General features: G+C 37.1%; 1 protein-coding gene across 4 annotated transcripts in view; it reads left to right on the top strand.

The window, feature by feature from the left end:
* Window positions 1-21,816, top strand: part of dock1 (dedicator of cytokinesis 1) — a 220,416-nt gene that overhangs the window by 178,228 nt on the left and 20,372 nt on the right. For all 4 annotated transcript variants that reach the window (XM_023340653.1, XM_023340652.1, XM_023340651.1 and 1 more), the window contains 9 exons: window positions 2,635-2,754; window positions 3,552-3,641; window positions 4,103-4,207; window positions 10,366-10,507; window positions 11,094-11,175; window positions 13,252-13,336; window positions 14,566-14,652; window positions 16,354-16,530; window positions 18,325-18,408. In XM_023340653.1, coding sequence (XP_023196421.1) covers window positions 2,635-2,754; window positions 3,552-3,641; window positions 4,103-4,207; window positions 10,366-10,507; window positions 11,094-11,175; window positions 13,252-13,336; window positions 14,566-14,652; window positions 16,354-16,530; window positions 18,325-18,408 — 972 coding nt within the window. The remainder of the gene's footprint in view (window positions 1-2,634; window positions 2,755-3,551; window positions 3,642-4,102; window positions 4,208-10,365; window positions 10,508-11,093; window positions 11,176-13,251; window positions 13,337-14,565; window positions 14,653-16,353; window positions 16,531-18,324; window positions 18,409-21,816) is intronic.

Here is a 21,816-nt window from a genome sequence, read left to right as displayed (position 1 = left end):
TCTAACCACATACCCGAGCCACCTAAACCGGCTCCTCTCAATGTAGAGAAGCGGTGGCTCTACTCTGATTCCCTTTGGTTGACCGAGCCCTACCGCTAAAGAAGAACTGTTTTCAGCCGCATTTGTTCTCAATTTCTTTCTTTTGGTCAGTACCCAATGCTCATAACCCTTGATGAGGGTGGAAACTTGGATTGACTGGTAAATCAAGACCTTTGCTTTTTGCCTAATATTTCTTTTCACCACAAAAAAACTGGTACAGTGCCTGCATCGCTTAAGATGCCGCACTATCAACCTTCTGCTCTTTTTCTTCTTCATTCATGAACAAGTCCTCAAGATAATTGAACTCCTCCACTTGGAACAGGACTTCATCTCCAACCTGGAGAAAGCAGTATGCCCTTATCCAATTCAATACCATAGTCTCAGATTTATAAACGCTTATTTTCATCCCAGGTGCTTCACATTTGGCCTTGAAACTCTCCAGTAAAAGCTGGAGGTCACTGTCTGTCGGGATTGCATCATCTTCAAAAAGTACAGACATGATCTTATGGTCATCAAAAGTGATCGTCTTGACTACAGCTAGAAATTATGTCCATAAAGGCATGAACAGAATCGGTGACATAGAGCAACCTTGGCGGAGTCCAATTCTCACCGGAAAGAATCTGAGGCCCGACGATCTGAGAGTTTAACAATCAGATAAAGTTTAGGCATCCTATGCATATAAATTAATAAATTAATAATCTAATGTTTCGGAGAAACCTACCTAATATTTTTGTCTTTTGTCTATATTTGCCTTATTTAATTGTTGATTTAAAACTGTTATTTCCACAACTGAATACTTATGTGTTACAGTTGAGAATTTATAGGTCAACACTCTGAGAAAATCAGTATCAGTGAGAAAAGCCAGATTTGTTCCAACTCTTTTAAGTTCTGATGGTGCATATTTGTTACAAGCATGACTTTTTTACTAATCTAGCTCTCTGTGCCAAATAAAAATACCATGTCACCAAACCAAACTTACTTTTTTTTTTCCAATCTGCAGAGTCTATTCCCAGCTGGGGGTTAGTATGGAGTAAGTTTAGGAGGGACTCCTTTTATCCAAAATTGTATCATCTTACTTCTCAGCAGAATTTGCATAACTATCCTGCTGTTTGGGCCTTTGTAGTGGTTCTGTCAGGCGGGAGCAGGTTGTCACTGAATCCCATTTTCATCACTGTCAGGCTCGCGGGAGTTGATTTTATTACTTTAAATCTGCAGATCTTTTAGCACCTGAGTCGTGTTGATTATGGCAGGAAGACATTTCTACTGCTGCGCTTTAGAGGCTGAACATGTGTCTGCATTTTATTTTTCAGCTTAATATTTCTTGAAATGCCACCCAGACACGTGGTAGGCCTTGCAAAAGTAAACGTCAGTGTACTGTATTTTATGGGCGTTTTGTGTGATATACCAACACAAGGCAGCTGTGAAGTGAAAGAAAAAGAATAATTTTTTTTTTTAGTAAATAACACTTAAAATGTGGCAACATGTCAATTTACATTTGAATTTATTTACAAATTATATAAATTTGAAAATAATATTAAGGAAGTCAAAATACAGCACCTCCCCATTCTTGGAGAATAAATTGGATCCTTCATGACTGTTCCACTAAATTATTAGCACTTTGCTGTGTTTCCAATAATGTCTCTGCTTTTTAGCTGTGTCGATGCAGGGTCAGTTGCCATTAATGCATAAATGTGAAGGCCCTTTTTACAATGTGAATGCTGCAGTCAAGCTGTGATATCAATAGGCTGAGCCCAAGCTTCCCTCTTTCTATAACGCAGCAACACCGTGCAGAGGCACATTTTTCCACCAATGTGATCATCAAACCCTTCATGTTCTTCTCAGAATAAAATCCTGCTGGTTGGTTTTAAACACATTCTGACAAATATAAAGGGTTGAAAATTTTCTCACAGTGCTAAGCAGCTTCCATCTGTCAGAAATCACATTATTCTTTATGCCGCTTTAAAAAAAAAAAGCACATAATCATGCTTATTCTGTTGTTGTTTTATCTCTTTGACACTGCCTACAACATCAAACCCTGCCCTGTTGTATAATCAATTGCTCCACCACTCTATTGTATACGGAGTTCATATGCAAAAAAGTCGAAGGGACACTTCTTTGCTAACTTAGTACATTTTCCTCCAGTAAGCCAGTCCACTAGAGTTCAGTTTCTGACAAATATAAATATTAAAACCGTGTGTCAAACACATATGCAAAAACAAATGACATTTGTTTATTGAGCTTCCTTTAAATTCACTACACAGCTAAAGAAAAGTAGAACATCTATTGTGCCCTGATAAAATAAACCAACATCTGTCAAAACTTGTGTAGCTGCAAATTAAACTTACACAATGGCTGCAGGACCGTTTTTCACCGATTCTCTTTCTGAACTGTTCAATAGATATCGATGCATGCATCACTGCCCACATCTTAACTCTTCATTTTGCTCTGTGCAGGATTGTGTTCAAGGGAATTACACATCAATATCTCTCATTTGCATTGGCTATAAGTCGTTGATTGATTTCTTGTCACCCGTTTGACTTTTACCCCGCATTGTTTTGCACAGCATTGACCCCGTTGCTCATTTGTTCCCTGTAGTGGTCAGACGAGCAATGCGCGGCCCACCTGACCCAGAGGGAAGGTTACCAGGCCACAACTCAAGGACAGCTTAAGGACCAGCTCTATCAGGAGATTATTAATTACTTCGATAAGGGCAAGGTAAGAGGCGCTCTAGAAACCCTGACACTGTTTCTGTGGCGCATGGATTGACAAAAATCCATTTCTTGTGGATGGATGAAGAGGCATATTAGACTACACAACTATTACTTTTTTGTCCCTTTTATAGCATAACCTTTTCTAAAAGAACTTCCCTCGCTTCGTGTCCTTTTTCTCTTTTACCTTACTACCACATCAGCGCTGTGCTTTAATGCCATCAGAGCCACTTGAGAGTTGGAAAATGTCCCCTTTTGTAGGAACTTTTGTTTTCGACAAGAGGAATCGGAGGAGAAATATACGGATCTCCTTGGAAATGACGTTCTAAGGCTTTGAATGTAATGTCAGAATTAGGATTCTTCTCAGTAACTTGTCAAACTTTGGTTAGGAAGCAACTACTTTAATGAAATTTGGAAACAAACCAATTAAATAACTGTTGATATTATGAGGTATTTAATTGGCACTCTTTTGGAGTTCTCAGCAGTTTGACAGAATCTTCATTCTTTACAGAATACATTCAGATGCAACTATTTTATTAATATAAACTACATTAACCATAATAATTGCTTATATAAGGTAATGTAAAATATCAACTTGTCGTGTTGAATAGAAGATGGCATCGAAGTTTTTTCTGTCTGCCAAAATGATGAAATAATCTTATCATGATGAGCTTGTATTATACACTATGACCTCCGTGAGACTAACAGGGAATTCAAGGTACTCTGCTACCAGGAAGTTAGCTCTCTATCATTGCTTTAATCTTTGAAATTAATTCATTTTTTGACTGTCTGTGTCCTTTCTAGATGTGGGAGGAGGCGATTGTGTTGAGCAAAGAACTGGCTGAACAGTATGAGAATGAAATGTTTGACTTTGAGCAGCTTAGTGCATCCTTGGTAAGTAGGATTAATGTGTCACTTTACTGCATTTCTGCTTTGTACACTGTCACTCCTCTGCTGCACTTATAGATGGAAAAAAAACACAAGGACAGAACCTGCAGGACTATTATGAAGCCTTTTGTTTTATGAGGAAAATTAAAGCAATTAGTAAGGGGGGTGATCAACTACTTATGCACCTGGAAAGAGTGGGAGGAAGACTGATTGTGTCTAAAAAACAAATTTAAACAAAGAAATTTCATCATGATGGCTAATGCACCCAGTGGGAGCCAGGATTCAGATTTCACAGCATGTCTGCTTTAAAGAGAAATATAAGCAAGCAGAAGCATATTTATTCAAGAATCAAAGAAAAACAGATGTAATAAAAAAAATGTCAGATTTTTCTCTGGAATGGCTTTAAAATGCTTTATTAAGCTTTTTAATGTATGTCAAAATGCTTATGTTGTTAAACTTCTCCACAGCGAAAGCAAGCTCAGTTCTATGAGAATATAGTGAAGGTCATACGGCCCAAACCGGACTACTTCGCTGTGGGCTACTACGGAATGGGGTTCCCATCCTTTCTGCGGGTGAGTATTTGCATCGACAGACACTTCTTCTTGATCTTGGGCACAAGATGCGCTTTAAGGGGTGGGCTTAAGAATGTATACCCCTCTTTTATTAAATAGATAAATATAAATTTGCATTATAAAGCATCTGAGCTGCTTGTCCTCCTTGCTGAGGAATTGTCAACAGTGGCCTTCGCTAAATATGGTGCTGGATAAAGTGCCGAACAAATGTTTAGTTCTTTAGAGTTAGCGCAATCAACTTTTAGTTAGTGTGCCCATTTATTTTAAGGCAGCTCTTCAAATCCTTTGCCAAGTCCAACCAAATTCTGAGTGAAATTTCATTATCACAATTTTGAGGTGAGGTGGAGGGAGAATTAAATACCTTTTTGTCTTTGGATAAAGGCATAAAAGGACACATGAAAAATTGGCCACATTTTGCCACAATGAAAATAGCTTCTACATGCTGGTTGCACCCTTGAAACATCCAAATGTGCCTGGATGCAATTTGAACAGCAGATGGTCTTAAAAATGCTGGCACCAAACAGAGAGCTGTGCCAGCTTCCTAAAATGTGACCGATTATGAATATTGAATTGTTGGTCATCACAATAGATACGTCCTCCTTCATTCATTTACACAAGATAGGTGGCCTCTTAACCTGAGCTGATGTGTTTCAGTACTAAATATTCTGACTGGACACAGGCCAATCAGATCACAGCTTCTCACAAATTAAGTAGCCGTTTGATATTCATCATCTGTGGAACCGCTGTGTGCATGTCAGACCTCATTACCATTTAATGAAAGATGTATTCCTGTTTCCCCAAAGCTCTTTGTTTAAAATAAAATTAATTGCATCTTTTTTATTTGTTTTTGCATTGCTGCGTGAGAGAGGGTTTAATCTTAAGCCAGAGCTTTTTGTTTGTCAGAGGGAGAAGCAGCTGCAGTGCTGACAAAGGCAGATTTGTTTGCCTTTAATGTATTCTTGGAAGAGCTCTTGGGTTTTTTTTAGCCTGTCATTTGGCACGTCACCCAAGGTGCTGTTTTCTTGTTTAGAAGGATTTCAGTCGCTTATCACTCAAGCAGCACACTAAATGGCTCTCAGAGTGATGATCCCGATCATGCCCTTTTCATTCTATTATGAACAACAGACCTCTGAGCTGGGACTTTTGCTTTGCTGCCGATCACCATGTGGACCTGGTAACCCTTTTTATCTGCCGGGGCACAAACTCCATTACAGACAGGGCAAGCCATGTTGACCTAATCTAACTGGCTCTTTAAACAGCCTTTTGGGTTGGACGAGACTTCTTTATTCTTTTCGTATTGGACTGACCTTACCCAAATAACAAGGGCAACATGAATACCAGACTTGCTTTCCCGGAGGGAGCATGTGTGAACTGTTCGTTGGCTTATCTATTTTCCCATTTCCTGGGCATTACGAGACAAAACATGTTTTTCTGTGCCTTACATAATTAGTCATACATTATAAAACCACTTTTCACTAAAACTGAACCCTTTTGGGGTTATGTTTTGTATTGCTCTGTGCTTCTAGAGACTGAAATTTTTACCCTCTTTACAGAATTGCTCAATCTCAATCGGATTGAATTGAGAGCCTCTGTAAAGATCGGTTTTCAAGTCTTACTACAGATTCTCAGTTGGATTTTGGTCTGGATTTTGATTGGGTTATTCCAAAACTTGAAATACATTGACTTAAATCATTCAGCTATGGCTGTATTTGCTTTCTTGTTGAAGCATGAACCACCACCGCACAAAATGTGGGAGTGTCGTTCCATGTCCATTTTCAGTTGATGGATGTGATTTACTGATATCCAAGCAAATGCAGGTGAACTCTGATTACTAATTAGCTCAATTCTGAATGGAGTTGGTTGCGGTGGATTTCATTTAGGGGCCTTAAGTTCAAATTGGCTGAAAACCAATGGAAATAAATTCTTCAAATCCTTTTTGTATGAAAGAAAACCATGTATAAAATGTCCCCACCACAGTTACTACATGCTTTTAGAATACATCTGTGTTTCTGCTTTAATTGTGGTACAATGTAAAAAGCTCAAAGGGAATACATGATTTACATTGTTGGACAGACAGTAAGTACTTATCCTATCAGATGCAAAAATGTTTTTTACATTTATCTTAGTGTTTCTTGCATTGCTGTTGATAAGCAGCTTTAAATGTTGTATTTTTTTTGTGCAGCATTTTAAAAATTATCCAAAAAGACTTTCTTGAAAGCACACAAAGATACAACAAGTATTCAGTTGAGGTAATTATAGTAATTACAGTTTTGAGGCTTTCTCCTTTCCCTCTCTGTGTTTCATTTTGTCTTGTAGCATCATTGTAACCCTGGGGGAAAATCAGCTTTCTGGGGGAAAAAAGAGTCAATTTTCTTTTAAAGATATTTTGTTTCCAAGCCTCCCTACAAAATTGATTTCATGCAAGAGTGCATAATTTAGCTTCTTAAGATCTATAACATGTTATTTAGTAAGACATGAGGGTATTTATTAATGACAAACTGTTTTAGACCTAATAATTTGCACTGAAGCATTGCATGCAATTGGACCATTGATCTTCTGGTATCCCTGTGAGGAGACAGTTGATTTTGTAACATGGTGTGCAGTTCCTCTAACCAGGTTAAGTCGAAGCACCCAAACCAGTATTTCTGCATTTCGAGTGAAATATGTGTTATTTAAAAAGAACCATTTGTTTCATCTTTTGAATCAACTTAAGAGATGTTTGCTTTCTGGAAAACGTTAGAATGTGACTTTAAGTGTTTTCTTGGTCTGAATTAGTGTGAGAGAAGAAAATAGCTGACCGAGCAATCCTTTCATCTGTCAATCCATCTAACCTTTATCCATCTCACTGTTCATTTATCCATCCATTTGTCCATCCATCCGTCCTCTACAGAAAAAGTATATGCAATCAATTCATTGTGAACCTCTGTTTTTATATTAATGCTGGATCTAAGTAGAATATAAATCTTTATTCTCATTGTACCAACATATAATGTGCACTAGTACAACAAAATTGGTCTATTGATAAACCTAAGCTCCATATAGATTAAATGGTAAATGGATGGAAATTATGAAGCTCTTTCTTCATCCTACTGCCCACTTGACTCCCTGGCCACAGTCACCAAATCACACCTCCTCATACATAATACACAGATCAGTAGGCATTTTTGGATTAAATGCCTTGCCCAGGGCACATCAACGTGTTACAAAGGTCAGTTTGTTTTTTGCTTGTTTCTTTTTGAAAAACGACTCACCACTGAACCACAGTAACCCACAAATAAAGAAAATAATATTTCTAATTTGAGTCTGCAAGATTAACGAATACGGGCATTAAAACTGCGTCCACATTCAAAACAAGGTTAAAAAATTATAGTCCTTGTTTTGTAAAAAAACAAGGTCTAACCTGTTCATCAGTGTCTCAGTAAGTTAAAACTGTAAAATAGATCAAAGTATCCAAGTTCCTGTAGTTGATGTGTTTATAACAACAAATTGTTCTGTATTTATATATGCTGGTCCAAAAAGCACTGATCTCAGTGCCTCACAGATCTTGATCTTTGTCACTTGTGGGTTTCAAATTGGCTCTTAACCGACTGGCTGAGAAAGAAAGGGCAATTTTAGCATTTATTATTTACATTTTCAAAAATACCCGGTGCTTGTTAAAAGGATGACACCAAAATCCTGAGTCTTTAAGAGAAATTGTTAAGATTGTTTTCTACATGAGTTGGAGTCTGTTTGGGTATTAAAGATTCAGATGAATTAGTGAACAAACTACAGCAGAGTTTTGCTAGGCTGATGGGAAGGATGACTGTTGAACCCAATCCTCTTCTGTCAATTTGTCAATCACAGCACATTTTGTAAATGGCCCAGAGCAAATATCACGCCTACAAAACATCTAATTAATCGGGGAATTGAGATGTGTGCTAAACATAGGAGCAGAGCTCTCTTTGTGTGCACTTGTGTGCTGTGATAAGCTAACATGGATGGAAGCAAATATTACATTTGTCATACCCAAAGTGCAATCCTTTAGCTCATTTACTCAAAACCATGATTAAAGTTAAAGGTTTCCCCAAAATGTGATTGAATTTTAAAGAAACATATTAGTAACAAAACAGTCTTTCAATTGTTGACTTATAAATCTTAATAAAAAAATACAAAACACAGGTAGTGGTCTCTCTTTATAAGGTGACATGGCTCACCACCCAGTATGCCATTCCATCATAGGGTTGCACAAACACTCAAAAAAATAATCAGTTCTCTGTTGGGTAGTAAACTCCTTCCAAGTGCAAAACCAAAGGGGTATTTGACACTTTCTTTAAAGAATTTTGGACCACAGTTGACCATTTCTACTCCCAAATATAAATTCTTAAATTGGCAAGTTCTGATCTGGAATGATCTACTCTGAAGTAACACTCTTAAAAATTTATTTCATCTGCCAACTTCCGTCGACTGTTTTTCTTTGATTTAGTTGTGGACTTTGACTTGGTCATCCTAGTACATTGATGATCACTGACCTAAACCATTTTTTGTAGTTCTGGCTAAATGTTTAGGGTAGTTCTTCTGCTCTGTTTACCCTAAGTGGAGTACAGAACACACATGTATGGTATAACTTTAAGGTTTTATCTGTGCAAATTTTAAAACCATGAATTGCAGCATTTCATAACATTTCACAACTAAACACATTGAGATATGCAAGATTAATGCAAACTGCAAATAAGATAAAGGGATGTGAATACTTCTGCACAGCATTTTAACTGTGCAACATAAACCTTTTTTCTTGTGAAATAATGCATTCCATTAGATTTGATCAGATACTGTGACATCCTTCAGCTAATGAGTAAAAAAAACAATTAAATGTCACATAGCACAGGAAAACATATGGTGTTTTGTGTAGCCAGCTGCAGACATACAAGCTGTGTTTATATTTTATAGCTTAATGTCTGTATGAAACTAATAGATGAAGTAAATTGTGTTATTTTGTTTAGAACAGATGCACTATTTTTTTTCTTCTTTCAAGCAGAAGGAGATGAGGGTCTTTCGACAGCTGTACTGATATAGTACCTATAAAAGTTTTACCCTTTTTATTGCTTTTACAAATCAGTCATGGTGAACAAAAATGTTTTTGCCAAAAATAGTTTCCAATAAAACCCTTATATATCACAAATAAAAATATGAAACATAAAATAGGTTATTGAATAAATGCTCACCCTCTTTAAAGTTACCTAATTTAATAATAATTATTATTATTACTTGTATTATTTTATTATTATTATTATTATTTTATTTATTTATTTATTTAATGGAGATCCACCGAGTGCTTCATTGGATAAAAACAAAAAAACACTACAAGCAAATAAGAGAAAAGGTTATTGAAGAGGATAAGTCATGGGATGGATAAAAAAAAACTCTAAGGCCCTGAACATCCCCAGAATATCAGTTAAATCCTTCATCAAGAAATGGACGCAATATGGCCCATATTTAAATCCACCTAGATCAGACTGTCCTTTAAAACTGAGTGCCAATGCGAAAACAAGACTGGTGAGAGAGGACACCAGGTTACCATGACTATGCTGAAGGAGTTACAGGCTTCAGCAGCTGAGATGGGAGAGACTCTGCAGACACCAGAGTTCTTCACCAATCAAAGCGTTTGGCGAGAGTGGCAATGAGAAAGCCACTGTAGAAGAAAACTTATATTTAGGTTTGACTAGAGTTTGCCAAAAGGCACGTCTCCATTTTTTTGATCATGTTTCATTTTTAAAGCAGTAGAAAGGGTAAAACATCCAAGGGGGTGAATGCTTTTTATAGGCACTGAATTCCTTTTTTTAAGGCCGCTTCTTTGGCTGCTTTTGTTTGAGTAAAATTTGAATTCAAACAGACATATCTCATTTTATGTGTGTTTAATGTAGAGTTCATATTGATGCATTTAACTTTACTATGGTAAAAGACCAAGATCACTTGCAGAACCATGGCGAGTGGTGATGTTATTTTAATTTCTGTTTTGACTTTTATCCTCAGATGAATTTTTAACCACTAGATCTTGTAAATTCTCTTTGCTGTCCCTGCCCTGTAATTTTTCCTAGTTTTTATTCATAAAGTGGGTATTGTGTTTTCATGTGCTTTCTTGCTTCAGTTAAGGTCTCACTGGTTTCCTCCTTTTTCTTCAGAACAAAATGTTCATGTACCGTGGAAAGGAGTACGAGCGCAGAGAGGATTTTGAAGCACGGCTGCTCACACAGTTTCCCAACGCAGAACAGATGAAGACCACCACGCCGCCCAGTGAGGACACAAAGAGCTCCCCTGGACAATGTATCCTCAGCATGTTTTCCCAAAGTCTTACTGAATTACAGACGTGCAGCAGAAGGTCTTAGAGGTGGAAACTATGCTTGGACCTTCATCTCTGCCTTAGTTTATTCAGATAAAAATAAAAGCTGTACAGTAAAACCTAAAGCTTGGATCATGAAGAAATAAGCCTGAACCTTTTTTACAACATAAGACAGGAGGTTTTAGTTTTCAGGTTAATAAGGTAAACAGAATAATATTTACATTTGTGCATACATGTAAAAGATAAGGGATAAGAAATTACTAAATTAAGCATCATCTAAACATAATTTTACTTGTAAATATTTGATCCTGTATATGCACTTAACAAACATATTTACAAAGTACACAAGAATGTTTTTATATTTATGAAAAACAAAAGTAGAATGTAGAAAATGCAGATTTTCCTAGTTGACTTTCTGCCTCTGTCTGCTGGGTCTTTTCTATCTACTCAACACTAACCACATGTGAATAACACAGGAAATCTGGGTCTAGAAAAGTAAAGAACTTGGTTATAATGAAGCAATATTAGTTAAGCATTTTTACTGGTTTCCTTAATTTTTTTTCTGCTCAGACATTCAGTGTTTCAAAGTGAAGCCCATTCTCAACCTTCCGGCTAAGTTTCAAAACAAGCCAGTGTCTGAACAAATTGTCAGGTAAGCTGGGCACTGCAAACTTCTTCACAGTAACGGAGCGTGTAAGTCAAAGTCACACATCGTTTTCTTCAATCCGCCATCATCCAATTTACTTTCCCCCGCCGCTCCAACAATTCATAGAGCCTGTGATGACATGCTAGCAGTGAATTGGGTTTGCTTTGTGCTGTGCGCACAGAAGCGCCGGTATGAAGGTGATTAAATCTTGATTTAAATGTGGGTCTGTGTTGAACAAACACTGGTTGACCTTCTTGTTGTTCTAGAGGCTATTAACTTTCACCAGCCATCTGCCATTAGTCACTGTGCCAAGTACAACATTGTTTCGCTGCCATCGTTAATAGCATTGTGTCAAGCACCGGGGCCACAGCAAACAAGGGGGCCCCCGCGCGCTCCCCTCCTCGTCCATGTGCCAGCCGGGCACTGCTGTGCTCAGCTGTGCAAATTCACTTTGATATGCCACCCAACGCTTCAGTGGACATGATTAAAAGAAGGCGTTTACTTGGAAAAACCTTTAGGCAAATTTACCTGGGCACTGATCTTATCATCGCCCTGCAGCAGTGGGCTTTCAGCAGCCAGTTGGCTTGTTTGCTCACTCTGTCTGATTGGAACATGTGACTCTGTTAATGGCCTAGATTAGACAGTCGTGTTTAGACACAGACAGAGAAATGCTCCACTCCGACTGCCCGTTCGCTTTTTTGATGCCAATTTGGCTTCCACGTCTCTGGCTCCCCCTTTCTTTTACCACTTGCCTCTCTGTGCGTTCTCTCTGTTTTGTCTCATTTATTTTCTTGTTCAGTAAAGAGATCAGCGGTGCATAGCAATGAGACCGAGCTGTTTGAACTGAAGGGTCAAAGCCGCAGGCAGAGCCCAGCCCGTTTTTGACCTTGCTGTGCCGGACCAAGCTACTCCATCATCTTTAGCCAGTCTGCCAGCTAATGACCTGTAAATGTCGTAATTTGGGTCACAAACTGATTTAAATCTGCAACATTAATCTGTTTTATTAGATCAGAAGCCATTTTTGCTAATGCTGGTGTTTCTTGTCTAATCCATTAATGTTTTATGCAAGGTTTAAATGGGTGCCCTTTATAAGAATTAACTTTTTTAAGACATTTCAGAAATTTTCTATGGTACGTCCATTTTGCTTTACTTAAAATTTATAGTATCAGCAAATCTACCTGTTTTTGTTATAACCAACATGTAGTGTATTTACAGGTAAATCTAAATAAATTATAGTATCATTTAAAAATTATTTTAATAATTAAATTTAAGAAAATGAAACTCTTGCAGATTGATATGACATGATATTATTGCAAATTTGGGTTGTGTCAGAGAGGTACTGGATTACCGCCTGCAAAAGTGTTAAGGAAGCCCTAAAAGTACCTGTACACCTACTTTTAATACTGCACTTTTTTCTTCCACTCAACATACTATTAATATCTTTACATTAAGCCCTCTGCAAAAACAAAAGTGGGCTTTAATTTTCCATCCACATTATTTGAATTAACAGAAAAAAGAACTTGAGGTATTTAGATTCCATAAATTTATGTAGTATACAAACTTTTTTTTTGATTGGCTAACTGAAATAAACTTACCTTTAAATAATGCTCTAATTCATTCAGATTTACCTGTTTACAGATATGAAATGCAAGTTCTGTGTTCATTTCCACAAGGGAGGAAGATCCAGTCAGCTTTTCCAACCTCTGCTGTGGAATCCTGTTTTTTTTTGTTTGTTTTTTCCCAGACTGAAATGTCTATTTACCTGATCAGGCAAAATTCATCCCTGCTTGTCGCAAGCCTCTGTTGCATGGGTTGCAGCTTATTTGCACGTCTGACAAGCTAGGCTAGCTGTATAGCCTCCCAGTGATGTTTGTGAGGCATTTATGTCCTAGGTTGGTAAGGCGATCCCCTTCTGATGGAGGTAAATCAAGTTTGCTAATGCCATACTGTCTGGCAGGCCTACCCAAGAGCGGGTTTGTACTGTGTTTGACCTGAAGCAAAGCAATCAACCTGTACCAATCAAGCTATAGATTGCCAGTAACAGTTTTAATTTACTCAGGCTCAGATTTTCTCTCTCTCCAGCTTCTACACAGTAAATGAAGTCCATAAATTCCAGTATTCCAGGCCGGTGAGGAAGGGAGAAAAGGACCCCGACAATGAATTTGCGGTACGTTTTAGCATTTCTTTATTTAACCTGCATTTGTCCTGCTTGTTGTTTGACAAATAAGACTGTTGCCAGGCATAGCAAAACCACCTTGAAGGTTTTATTATTTGGACGGTTGTGATTAAAGCGTAAGCAGTCAAAATTTGATTGCTGATTGCCAATTTCTCTCTAAGAGCATTTTCATTTCTTTTAGAGTGGCCATGATATCGTAAGCTGTCACTATTTTGTATATGCTCTAAAGTAATTATAGCCTCCTGTGTCTTAAATTGGTAATTAAAACAGTTTTAATTGCTATTATTACCTGAAATCTGAGATTTCCACGAGCCATTTCCACATTCTCTGTGTTTTGGGAAGACAGATATTTACTGTTCAAATAAAAATTGGACGTTTCACTTTTCACATTTCACACTTCAACCAGTTTACTACATGTCAGGGCTAGTCACGCTGAAAAACAGCAATTTACAGTCATCAGCAGGTTTATTTTTCTTTTTCTTTCCAATTGTTATACTTAAGTGAATCAAGATACACATGCATGATGCACATTTGGAAAACCTTCCGAATAGATTTGTATTCTGCTGAGCATGTATTGTATTTATAAAATGGAGTCACAATATTAAAATCAATTACAGAATGATGATGCAAGCAGTTGAAACTGCCGAACAACTTCAGTAGGTAGTTAAATCTTAAACAGCTTTACATACCAACTTTCAACACAGGCACAGAAATCCCTCCACCTTTACTGACTTTCTAGTAAAGTCAGTAATTATTCTATTACATTAGAATAATGTGATGTCGAGAAACTGGTAAAATCAACCTTCAATTTGATTTTAGTCAAAATTAAATATAATAAAAGTGATTGTTCTATAGTATTTCTTATTTCATAATAGCAATTACTGGTGTCACAATTAGTGGCACCTCTGAAAAATCCTTCTAAGTGAAGCCATCTGAATCACTTTTTGGTTTTATACATTTTATTTTGTAGGTAATCCTCATGAGATCAGGATCCAGCTAAAGCGATTAAATATATCTTCAAATCTTACTGGGAGGAAATTTCAGCAGTTTTTGTGTAACATTATACCTACTGCTTGACACAACTTAAACTTTGATCTAAGTTTTTGTAATGTGTCTTGCACATTTTTCTGCTTCAAATGTCATAGAGAGATATTTTGATGCAAAAACATCTCCAAGTTCATTTTCATCTGAAATTACTCTTGTCATTCTGTTTTCAACAGAACATGTGGCTTGAGAGGACCACGTACACGACCGCATATAAACTTCCCGGCATCCTGCGCTGGTTTGAAGTCAAATCAGTCTCCACGGTAAGTATGAATTTGCCTTCGTGCGGAGTGGGCCTCCTAAGATAAGGGTCCGCTTGAAGGCAACTGATATGATTAATCTACATAAGCAGTATAGACAAACGCCTGGACACCGGCACGCTACTCTTCGAACTTTACAACAAGGCATGCTTTCTCTTTACGCACATTGATTTTCCAAGCCCTCCTGTTTCCACTGAAAACAGCCACTCAGCACAAATACCGCTGGAGGACAGTTCAGACCTCCCGTCACTGTTGATTTTTTGTAGAATTACCTGGATTGCTGTGTTGGGAATCCTTTGGTAATAAGGTCAGGCTGGAATCTCTGGCTGAACCACGTAGAGACACTTTGAAATTTAGCTAATTTCACTCCCTTTCCATGATTTGAAATGCTGCTTGCATGTCCCAGATTTTGGGCTTAGCTGTTGTCTGGAGAGCGGAGAAATTAGTTCATCAACATAATTTGGAGAGGAGGTCGATGTGTCACTTGGAGCAAAGACCCTTACTGTATCTATTTTTTTTTTAATCTCCTTACTTTGTCCCAATGCAAAGCCACTACTTAGTTTGATTAGCCTGGCGGAAGTATTCTGCTATCAATTACCCTTTTATTATTGCATCTGTTGTCAGTGCCTCCCATAGAAACAGAAACACTCAGTATAAGTAGGTTTCTTTTCATCTCTACTTTTCTTCTGGTAGCTATTTATTTATGATCCAACTTAAATGTTATTTTGTCACTACAGTTATTTTCTTAAATTTATTAAATTATAAAGTTAAACAAATTTAGCTAAAGTAAGTTGGATAAGCTTCATTTAATTACTTGTGTCCAAATAAAGCAGTTTATTTAAACTGGAGATGCATTCTCTTTTTTTCAGTGTATCTTTACGTTTCCAAACCTGATGGCTTTGATCCTGTGGTTCTTATATTGAAAAACTGACCACAGCTAGATCCATCTAGAAATTCGAGTCTTGTCTCCACAAATGAGAAACTTGTAGGAACTGTGTGTTGAGGTGTCACTCTTCATCCATCGTCAGAATGACTCAGAGCAGACATCCCCTCCTTCAGGCTGGCCTGAAACTTGCTGTAAGTAGCAGCTTGCCCCCCCATATGAGCTGGGGATAGGCCAGGTCCCCAAGGTCAGACTCTTCTATTTAAAGCTTAATGACGAGGCTGAGATTCACCAGGCCTAATCCCTCCATCTGACACTTCTTTTTATCATGGTGACCTGAGACATAACAGCACAGATTGGAGATTTGTCTTTGCTTGCCTTGGCTTGGGTCTAAATCTGACATTTGTTCAACAAGCCCCTCATCTGTCCTCTAAACCCTTACTTAGAGGGAGGTGTTTATTTATTTTTATTTTACTGGGATTATTCTTACATGGTCCTACATATATTTTAGCTGGAATTTGCTTTCACACTGTGATGGATTTATAGCAGTTCTTCTAAATATTCCTTTTTTTTCTTGAATTTTGCAACCACGTTAGCTCAATTATTTTTTCAGCACCATCAAGATTTATGAAATAATTTATGAGTGCAAAACAACTGAATTTGTTTCTGTACTCTGAATGAATAACTTGATTTATGCTGATACCTGTCACATTTTCTGAACACAAAGTAACAGTAAATTGTTTAGATGTGAAAATAATCCAAAACGGATAAATATGTGCTCATCATTCCTAATATTGCTGTTTACATGCTCTGCTGCACAGGAGGAGATCAGCCCTCTGGAGAATGCCTTGGAAACAATGCAGCTGGCCAATGAGAAGATCAGCAGCATGGTGCAAAGGCATCTCAGTGATCCCAACCTTCCCATCAATCCTCTCTCTATGTTGTTGAATGGAATTGTGGATCCTGCTGTCATGGGAGGTTTTGCTAACTATGAGAAGGTGGCTAACATTTTTATTTTCTGTTCCCTTATTTTGTTGTCATCTACATACATTATTTTTATTTAACTTACTGGTCCAGAAGACCTTTGGAATTCCTTATCATTATAAGCAGCACGGATTTACCAACACTACTTAAGCAAGATTTATAAGGAAAAGCTGGTTATTCCAAAAAACAATAGTTTTTATAAATAAAGACAAAAACAGCTTTTATATAAATTTATTTGAAATTTAAATCAATCACATTTATTTAGAGACAGTGAGTTTTTTTTTTTTGTTGGTTTTTTTTTCAGGATTAATCCAGCTCCTCATCATAGATGCTCAGTGAGGTTTTTTTTTTTCTTACAGTGATCAAACTAAAAGTTATTAAGACATTTGCATTAAGCTAACCTGAACATTTTAGATGCTGCAGCTTTTGGTCAGTTTTGAAGTTTGTTACCTTACTATTTTCACAATGTTAAAATTAAGACAATATTTGCATTTTTTAATTCAGTTTTATTTTTCATTGGATTGGTACCATGACACTGTACACACTTGTCATCACATCGTGACTGTAAAACTGTTTAGTATTGTTTTATATTTTCAAATATAACTGCCTAACTCAAGTTTAAATGCTTATTATTTGAATAATAACCATTTGTTAATAAGGTAAATACTTTGAAAAAGAGATATAGAATCTCTTTTTCAAGAGGGACCTTGCAAAAAAGCATAATAAATAAATAAGCTGAGAATATCAAGAGAATGCTTTTCATTTAAAGTAATTTTACAAAAATTTTGTGGTTTTGAGTCAATACAGCATTTGCAGTATTGTCATATGAATCCTCATTTTGGAGGGATCTTTCAGAGTAAACTTTGCATATTTCTTTAGAAATTGAATTTATGGGGCATTTACAAAGATCAGGGCACATCAAACAGAGGGTGCTAGAGGCAAGCAGCTAGTATCTCTCATAAATTGTTTTCCAAAGCAATTAGAAACTTCATTTTAGACCGTAGAAAACTTTAAACCACAAGACAAAGATTAACATTCCGTGTTTTCTCTTAAAAGTTTAAAGTACAATTTGGGTAGTTGGGTCTTTGTTGTTTAAGGCACTAGACTGTGTTGGGATTTAACGCTAATGCCTCCTTAAGCACTTATGAAAGCAGTTCTCTTTGCCTCAGATTCAGCAACAAATTGGTGCAAAGTACTGTAAGTACTACAGTAGTTCTGGTTAAGCACTGGAGCCGGTTTGGTGGAAAAACCACCTTACATGTGTTTCAATCTTTCTTGTTATCAATTTTCTCATTTGCTAGCACTTGTGAAAATCCTCATTATTGTTATTCTCCTACAATTACTATATTTGAAGATTGTTACTTTCCTTGAAATAACTAAACTTTTTTGGTCATCAAAATCTCATTTCCTATGGAGTCCACCTAGTGACCTGTGTGACAAACAGTCATTCTTTTTGAGTTACTTTTGATAGAAAAACTTACAGATAACTTATTTGTTCCCCAGTGCTCATCCTAACCTATGATAGATTTATACTGGTCTCATGAAAGTCATTGTTTGAGTCTAAAGCAGAGTGATGGGAATTCCTTGCCCTCTGGTCACTCTTTTATTTCCGTGAAATATTGCAGGTGGTGGAGAACAGACTGAAATCTAGATTAAATTTACTTTATTTTTACTTTAGTAGTGCTTGCCTTGTCTAGTCAGATTTTATTCCCTTCAGTTTCTATACACATCATAAACTTTCAGACATCTCAGCCTCCCTCTGAACCTTTCCTTATTTTCTTAACAGAGTCTCTCTTCCCCTTTCTCAGGCCTTCTTTAATGACAAGTACATGCAGGAGCACCCAGAGGACCATGAGAAGATAGAAAAACTGAAAGACCTCATAGCCTGGCAGGTGAGACTAAAGTTGTCAGAGACACTTTCTGTTGTTTTCTTCATTTTGTTTGCTTCAGTGTTTGCTCTTGAATGTTGTAGTTCAAGAAAAACAGCTGTGATCGCCTTGTCACAAGTTGTTTACTTTGAAAAGATGATTCATTCTGTGTTTATTACGGTGTCACCTGTACTGAGCAGAGGACTACCTGGCCTACAGGCAGCAAAACGTAGGTGAGGAGCAGGAGAGCCATGATGATGCACATCCAATGCCCCTTGGTCTTTTTAGCATAATTAAGCCTTAATTTATACTAATCTGTTTAAGAAGTATCTACACTATTTCCCAGGAGCTCAAATGTCTCTAGTACACAGGTGTTAAACTCCAGTCCTGGAGGGCCACTGCCCTGCAACTTTTAGATGTGCCTCTGTTGCACCACACCTGAATAGAATAATTAGGTCATTTGCAAGGCTGGGAGAACTTATCTACACAAGGACGTAAGTAAGCCATTTTATTCCAGTGTTTTGTAGCTGTGGCACATCTAAAAACTGCAGGACAGTGGCCCTTAAGGACTGGAGGTTGACACCCCTGCTCTAGTAGGTCTCTGTTTTATTTTTATGAATATCGCTTCAGAGACTGAGCGCCCTTTGTTGAACAACCAAAGCCTTTGCATGTATCACATTGTGTGCTTTCCTATGTGAAAACCCTCTGCTATTGTTGGGAAGCATAAATGCTTTTATTTCTAAAACCTCACTGAAGTGCTTTTATTACAAATGGAGGCAAATTGGAAGCTCACAAGTGAAAATTTTATTTCTAAAAAACTGGTAAGTGCTTTGTTTGGAATGTCTGATGGCTGTGGCTGAAATGAGAAAGATAAATTGTGTTAACCACTTTATATAAGATAATGGCAAAGAAATGTGATGAAGCAAACTGTAAGAAAATGTTTGGAGGCGGCTGAAATGTCTGAAAAGTCTCACCGATCCATTTCCTGGTTGTAAACCTCCACTAAGATCAGATCATCAGATCATCTCGTTTTGGTGGCTGTACTACAAGATCAAAATGTTTTGGATAAAAAGTTAAAAAAAAAAAAACAAGTAACGATACAGTCAAATAATTTACTAATACATAATTCTTGCTAAGATTGTTAAATAACTCCCCTCAGGCTTATAGGAAGGTTTTCCACAGATAAGGGATAGAATAGAAAAACGATGCCTCCCTATGAAGTATACATCTAACTCTAGGTATAACATGAGACCGTTTCCAAAAGAATCAATTGCATTAGCAGTTATTACTGCAGTTCTGGATAAGCATGTGGTTGATCATGTGCACTTCTTTCTTGATCAAGCTTTCTTAAATCTGTGGAATGACTGGGATCTAAAACAAAGTTTGTGCTTTTTCTGAAACTTGCTAAGGGACATCAGTGATGGTGTTTGTTTGGATTTGAGCATTCAGGTTTTTTTAAAAAGCCATGTAAAGTGTTGGGTGTATAATCAAAACATTGTTTAATAAACAGCTCAAACTCATGACATCAATGTCCACGATGAGTGTATGTACACTTTTGAAAGCACACTTTGAAACATTTTACAATGAAACTCAGCAGCTCGTCTGTGCTAAATCGTGGTTTAATACACTCTTGGTTGTCTTTTTATCCTGTACAACTTGGGATTTAAAAATGCTGCCTTGTAAGCTTTGTTTTGCATCTTTTATTGCTCTTGCTTTGCTGTTAAGCTCTAAACTGTGGGTCACTTTAATATTCAGGAAATCATAGTTTCCTGGTTTATGGTTCACCCAGGAATTAAGCACATATACAAGAGGTATGTCTGTCGCTTCCTATTGTTGGCTGCAGGGGGAAATAATTATATTTTCGATCGCTGTTCCTGTCGTAGTTCCTGGAAAATAGGTCAACTTTAGACTTCACATCTCTAGTAGGAATGAAACTCTTGAGAAGATGTGCTATTTTGTGGTGGTGAACCCTTTTTTCTTCACAGGAAAGTATGATTCATACAGAAATACCCATGTCTGCTTCACTCTTTCTGCACTGATGTCTTTGAAGCTCCATGTCCTTTTGAATTTTTTTTATTTACTTTATGCAGCTTACTAGTTGTAAAAGTTTTTCTTATAATGACAGTTTGCCATTTTTGTGGAGTTTTCCATTTTTACTTAAACTTGGGAAAATAGAGGAAATCCCCAAACTAGTTAAAGTTTACAAAGTAGCGTTGGATAACCTAGAAATCGCAAAAGTCTCTATTTTATAATTTGCGCAAAGTGTAAACATCAAAGTTCATTAAATGTGTGAATTTAAGTCTGGAAGTAGATTTTACCATTCCAGAGGTTTTTTTAGATTTATTTATTTAAGTTTTTTAGTAGCAAAGGCATGCTTCCTTTGTTTTGAATAACTTTGTTTGACTTTGTTTCCTGTACTCTCCTCAGATGTCAAAACTTCAAAGTCTTCATCAGTCAGGTTTATATTTTTTAGCCTTAAATCAGGTGAAAACCTGGTATTAGAAATCGTTTTTCATGTTGGCTTCTTTCTCTTCTCGCTGTCTTTGATGTATCAATTAAATACCGCGTGCTGCTCTGAAATACATGAGCAAAGTTCTGGATGTCAAAAAGTTCTGGCTGTCTTTTTTGAGTTAGAAAAGATTTATTATCCATCTAACCATCCATACTTGGGGATGCACAATGGTACAGTAGGTAGCACTGTTGGCGTGCAGCAAGAAGGTTTTGACTTAGAATCCGAACCTGGTGTCTTTCTACATGGAGTTTGCATCTTCCCACCACATATGTGGATTCTCTCTGGATACTCCAGCTTCCTCCCACAGCCCCAAAACATGACTGTAAATGATCCATCCATCTGCCTGCTGTATCACCCACCTGGATGACTGTGATATCAAATAGAATCCTTTTTCTTTTCTGTTGTCTTGAGGTTTTGGCAAGTTCAGTATTTAACATCTGCTATAAAGATATAGTCAAGTTTCTGATTTTTGCTTTATAAAATAATACTAAAGCTGTGTCTGAAAAGCTGTCATGTTTTTACAGGAAACATTTCTTGGAAACCTGTTAAACAGTATGAGCTGTCCTGTTTTCTTGACCAGCATACTTGTTTGTCTTGTCTTTTTGAAATTGTCTAAATGAAGGAGGACGTGAACACGGAGAGAAGCATCCGTGTGACATTGGCATTGTGCTCATCTAGTAATTACAGAAGAAATGAGGGTTTAGAAACCGGTGAATTAAGTTCTGGGAAAAGCTGTGAAAAGACACTGGGTGTTTTGCTGGTGTTCATAAAGAGTGGATGTCAAAATGACTGGCTAAAGCTAACAACTTTTAAATGAAATGTTTGTCATGCACAGTAAAGAAAGTAAGCAGTAAATTACACACATAACTAACATCCAAGCATCAGCTGTCGATTCACAAACACAAAAGCAGGTCCCTTTC

This window comes from Xiphophorus maculatus, chromosome 10, assembly GCF_002775205.1.
Source record: "Xiphophorus maculatus strain JP 163 A chromosome 10, X_maculatus-5.0-male, whole genome shotgun sequence".
NCBI classification, from domain to species: domain Eukaryota; kingdom Metazoa; phylum Chordata; class Actinopteri; order Cyprinodontiformes; family Poeciliidae; genus Xiphophorus; species Xiphophorus maculatus.
This window is presented reverse-complemented; position numbering and strand designations above follow the sequence as displayed.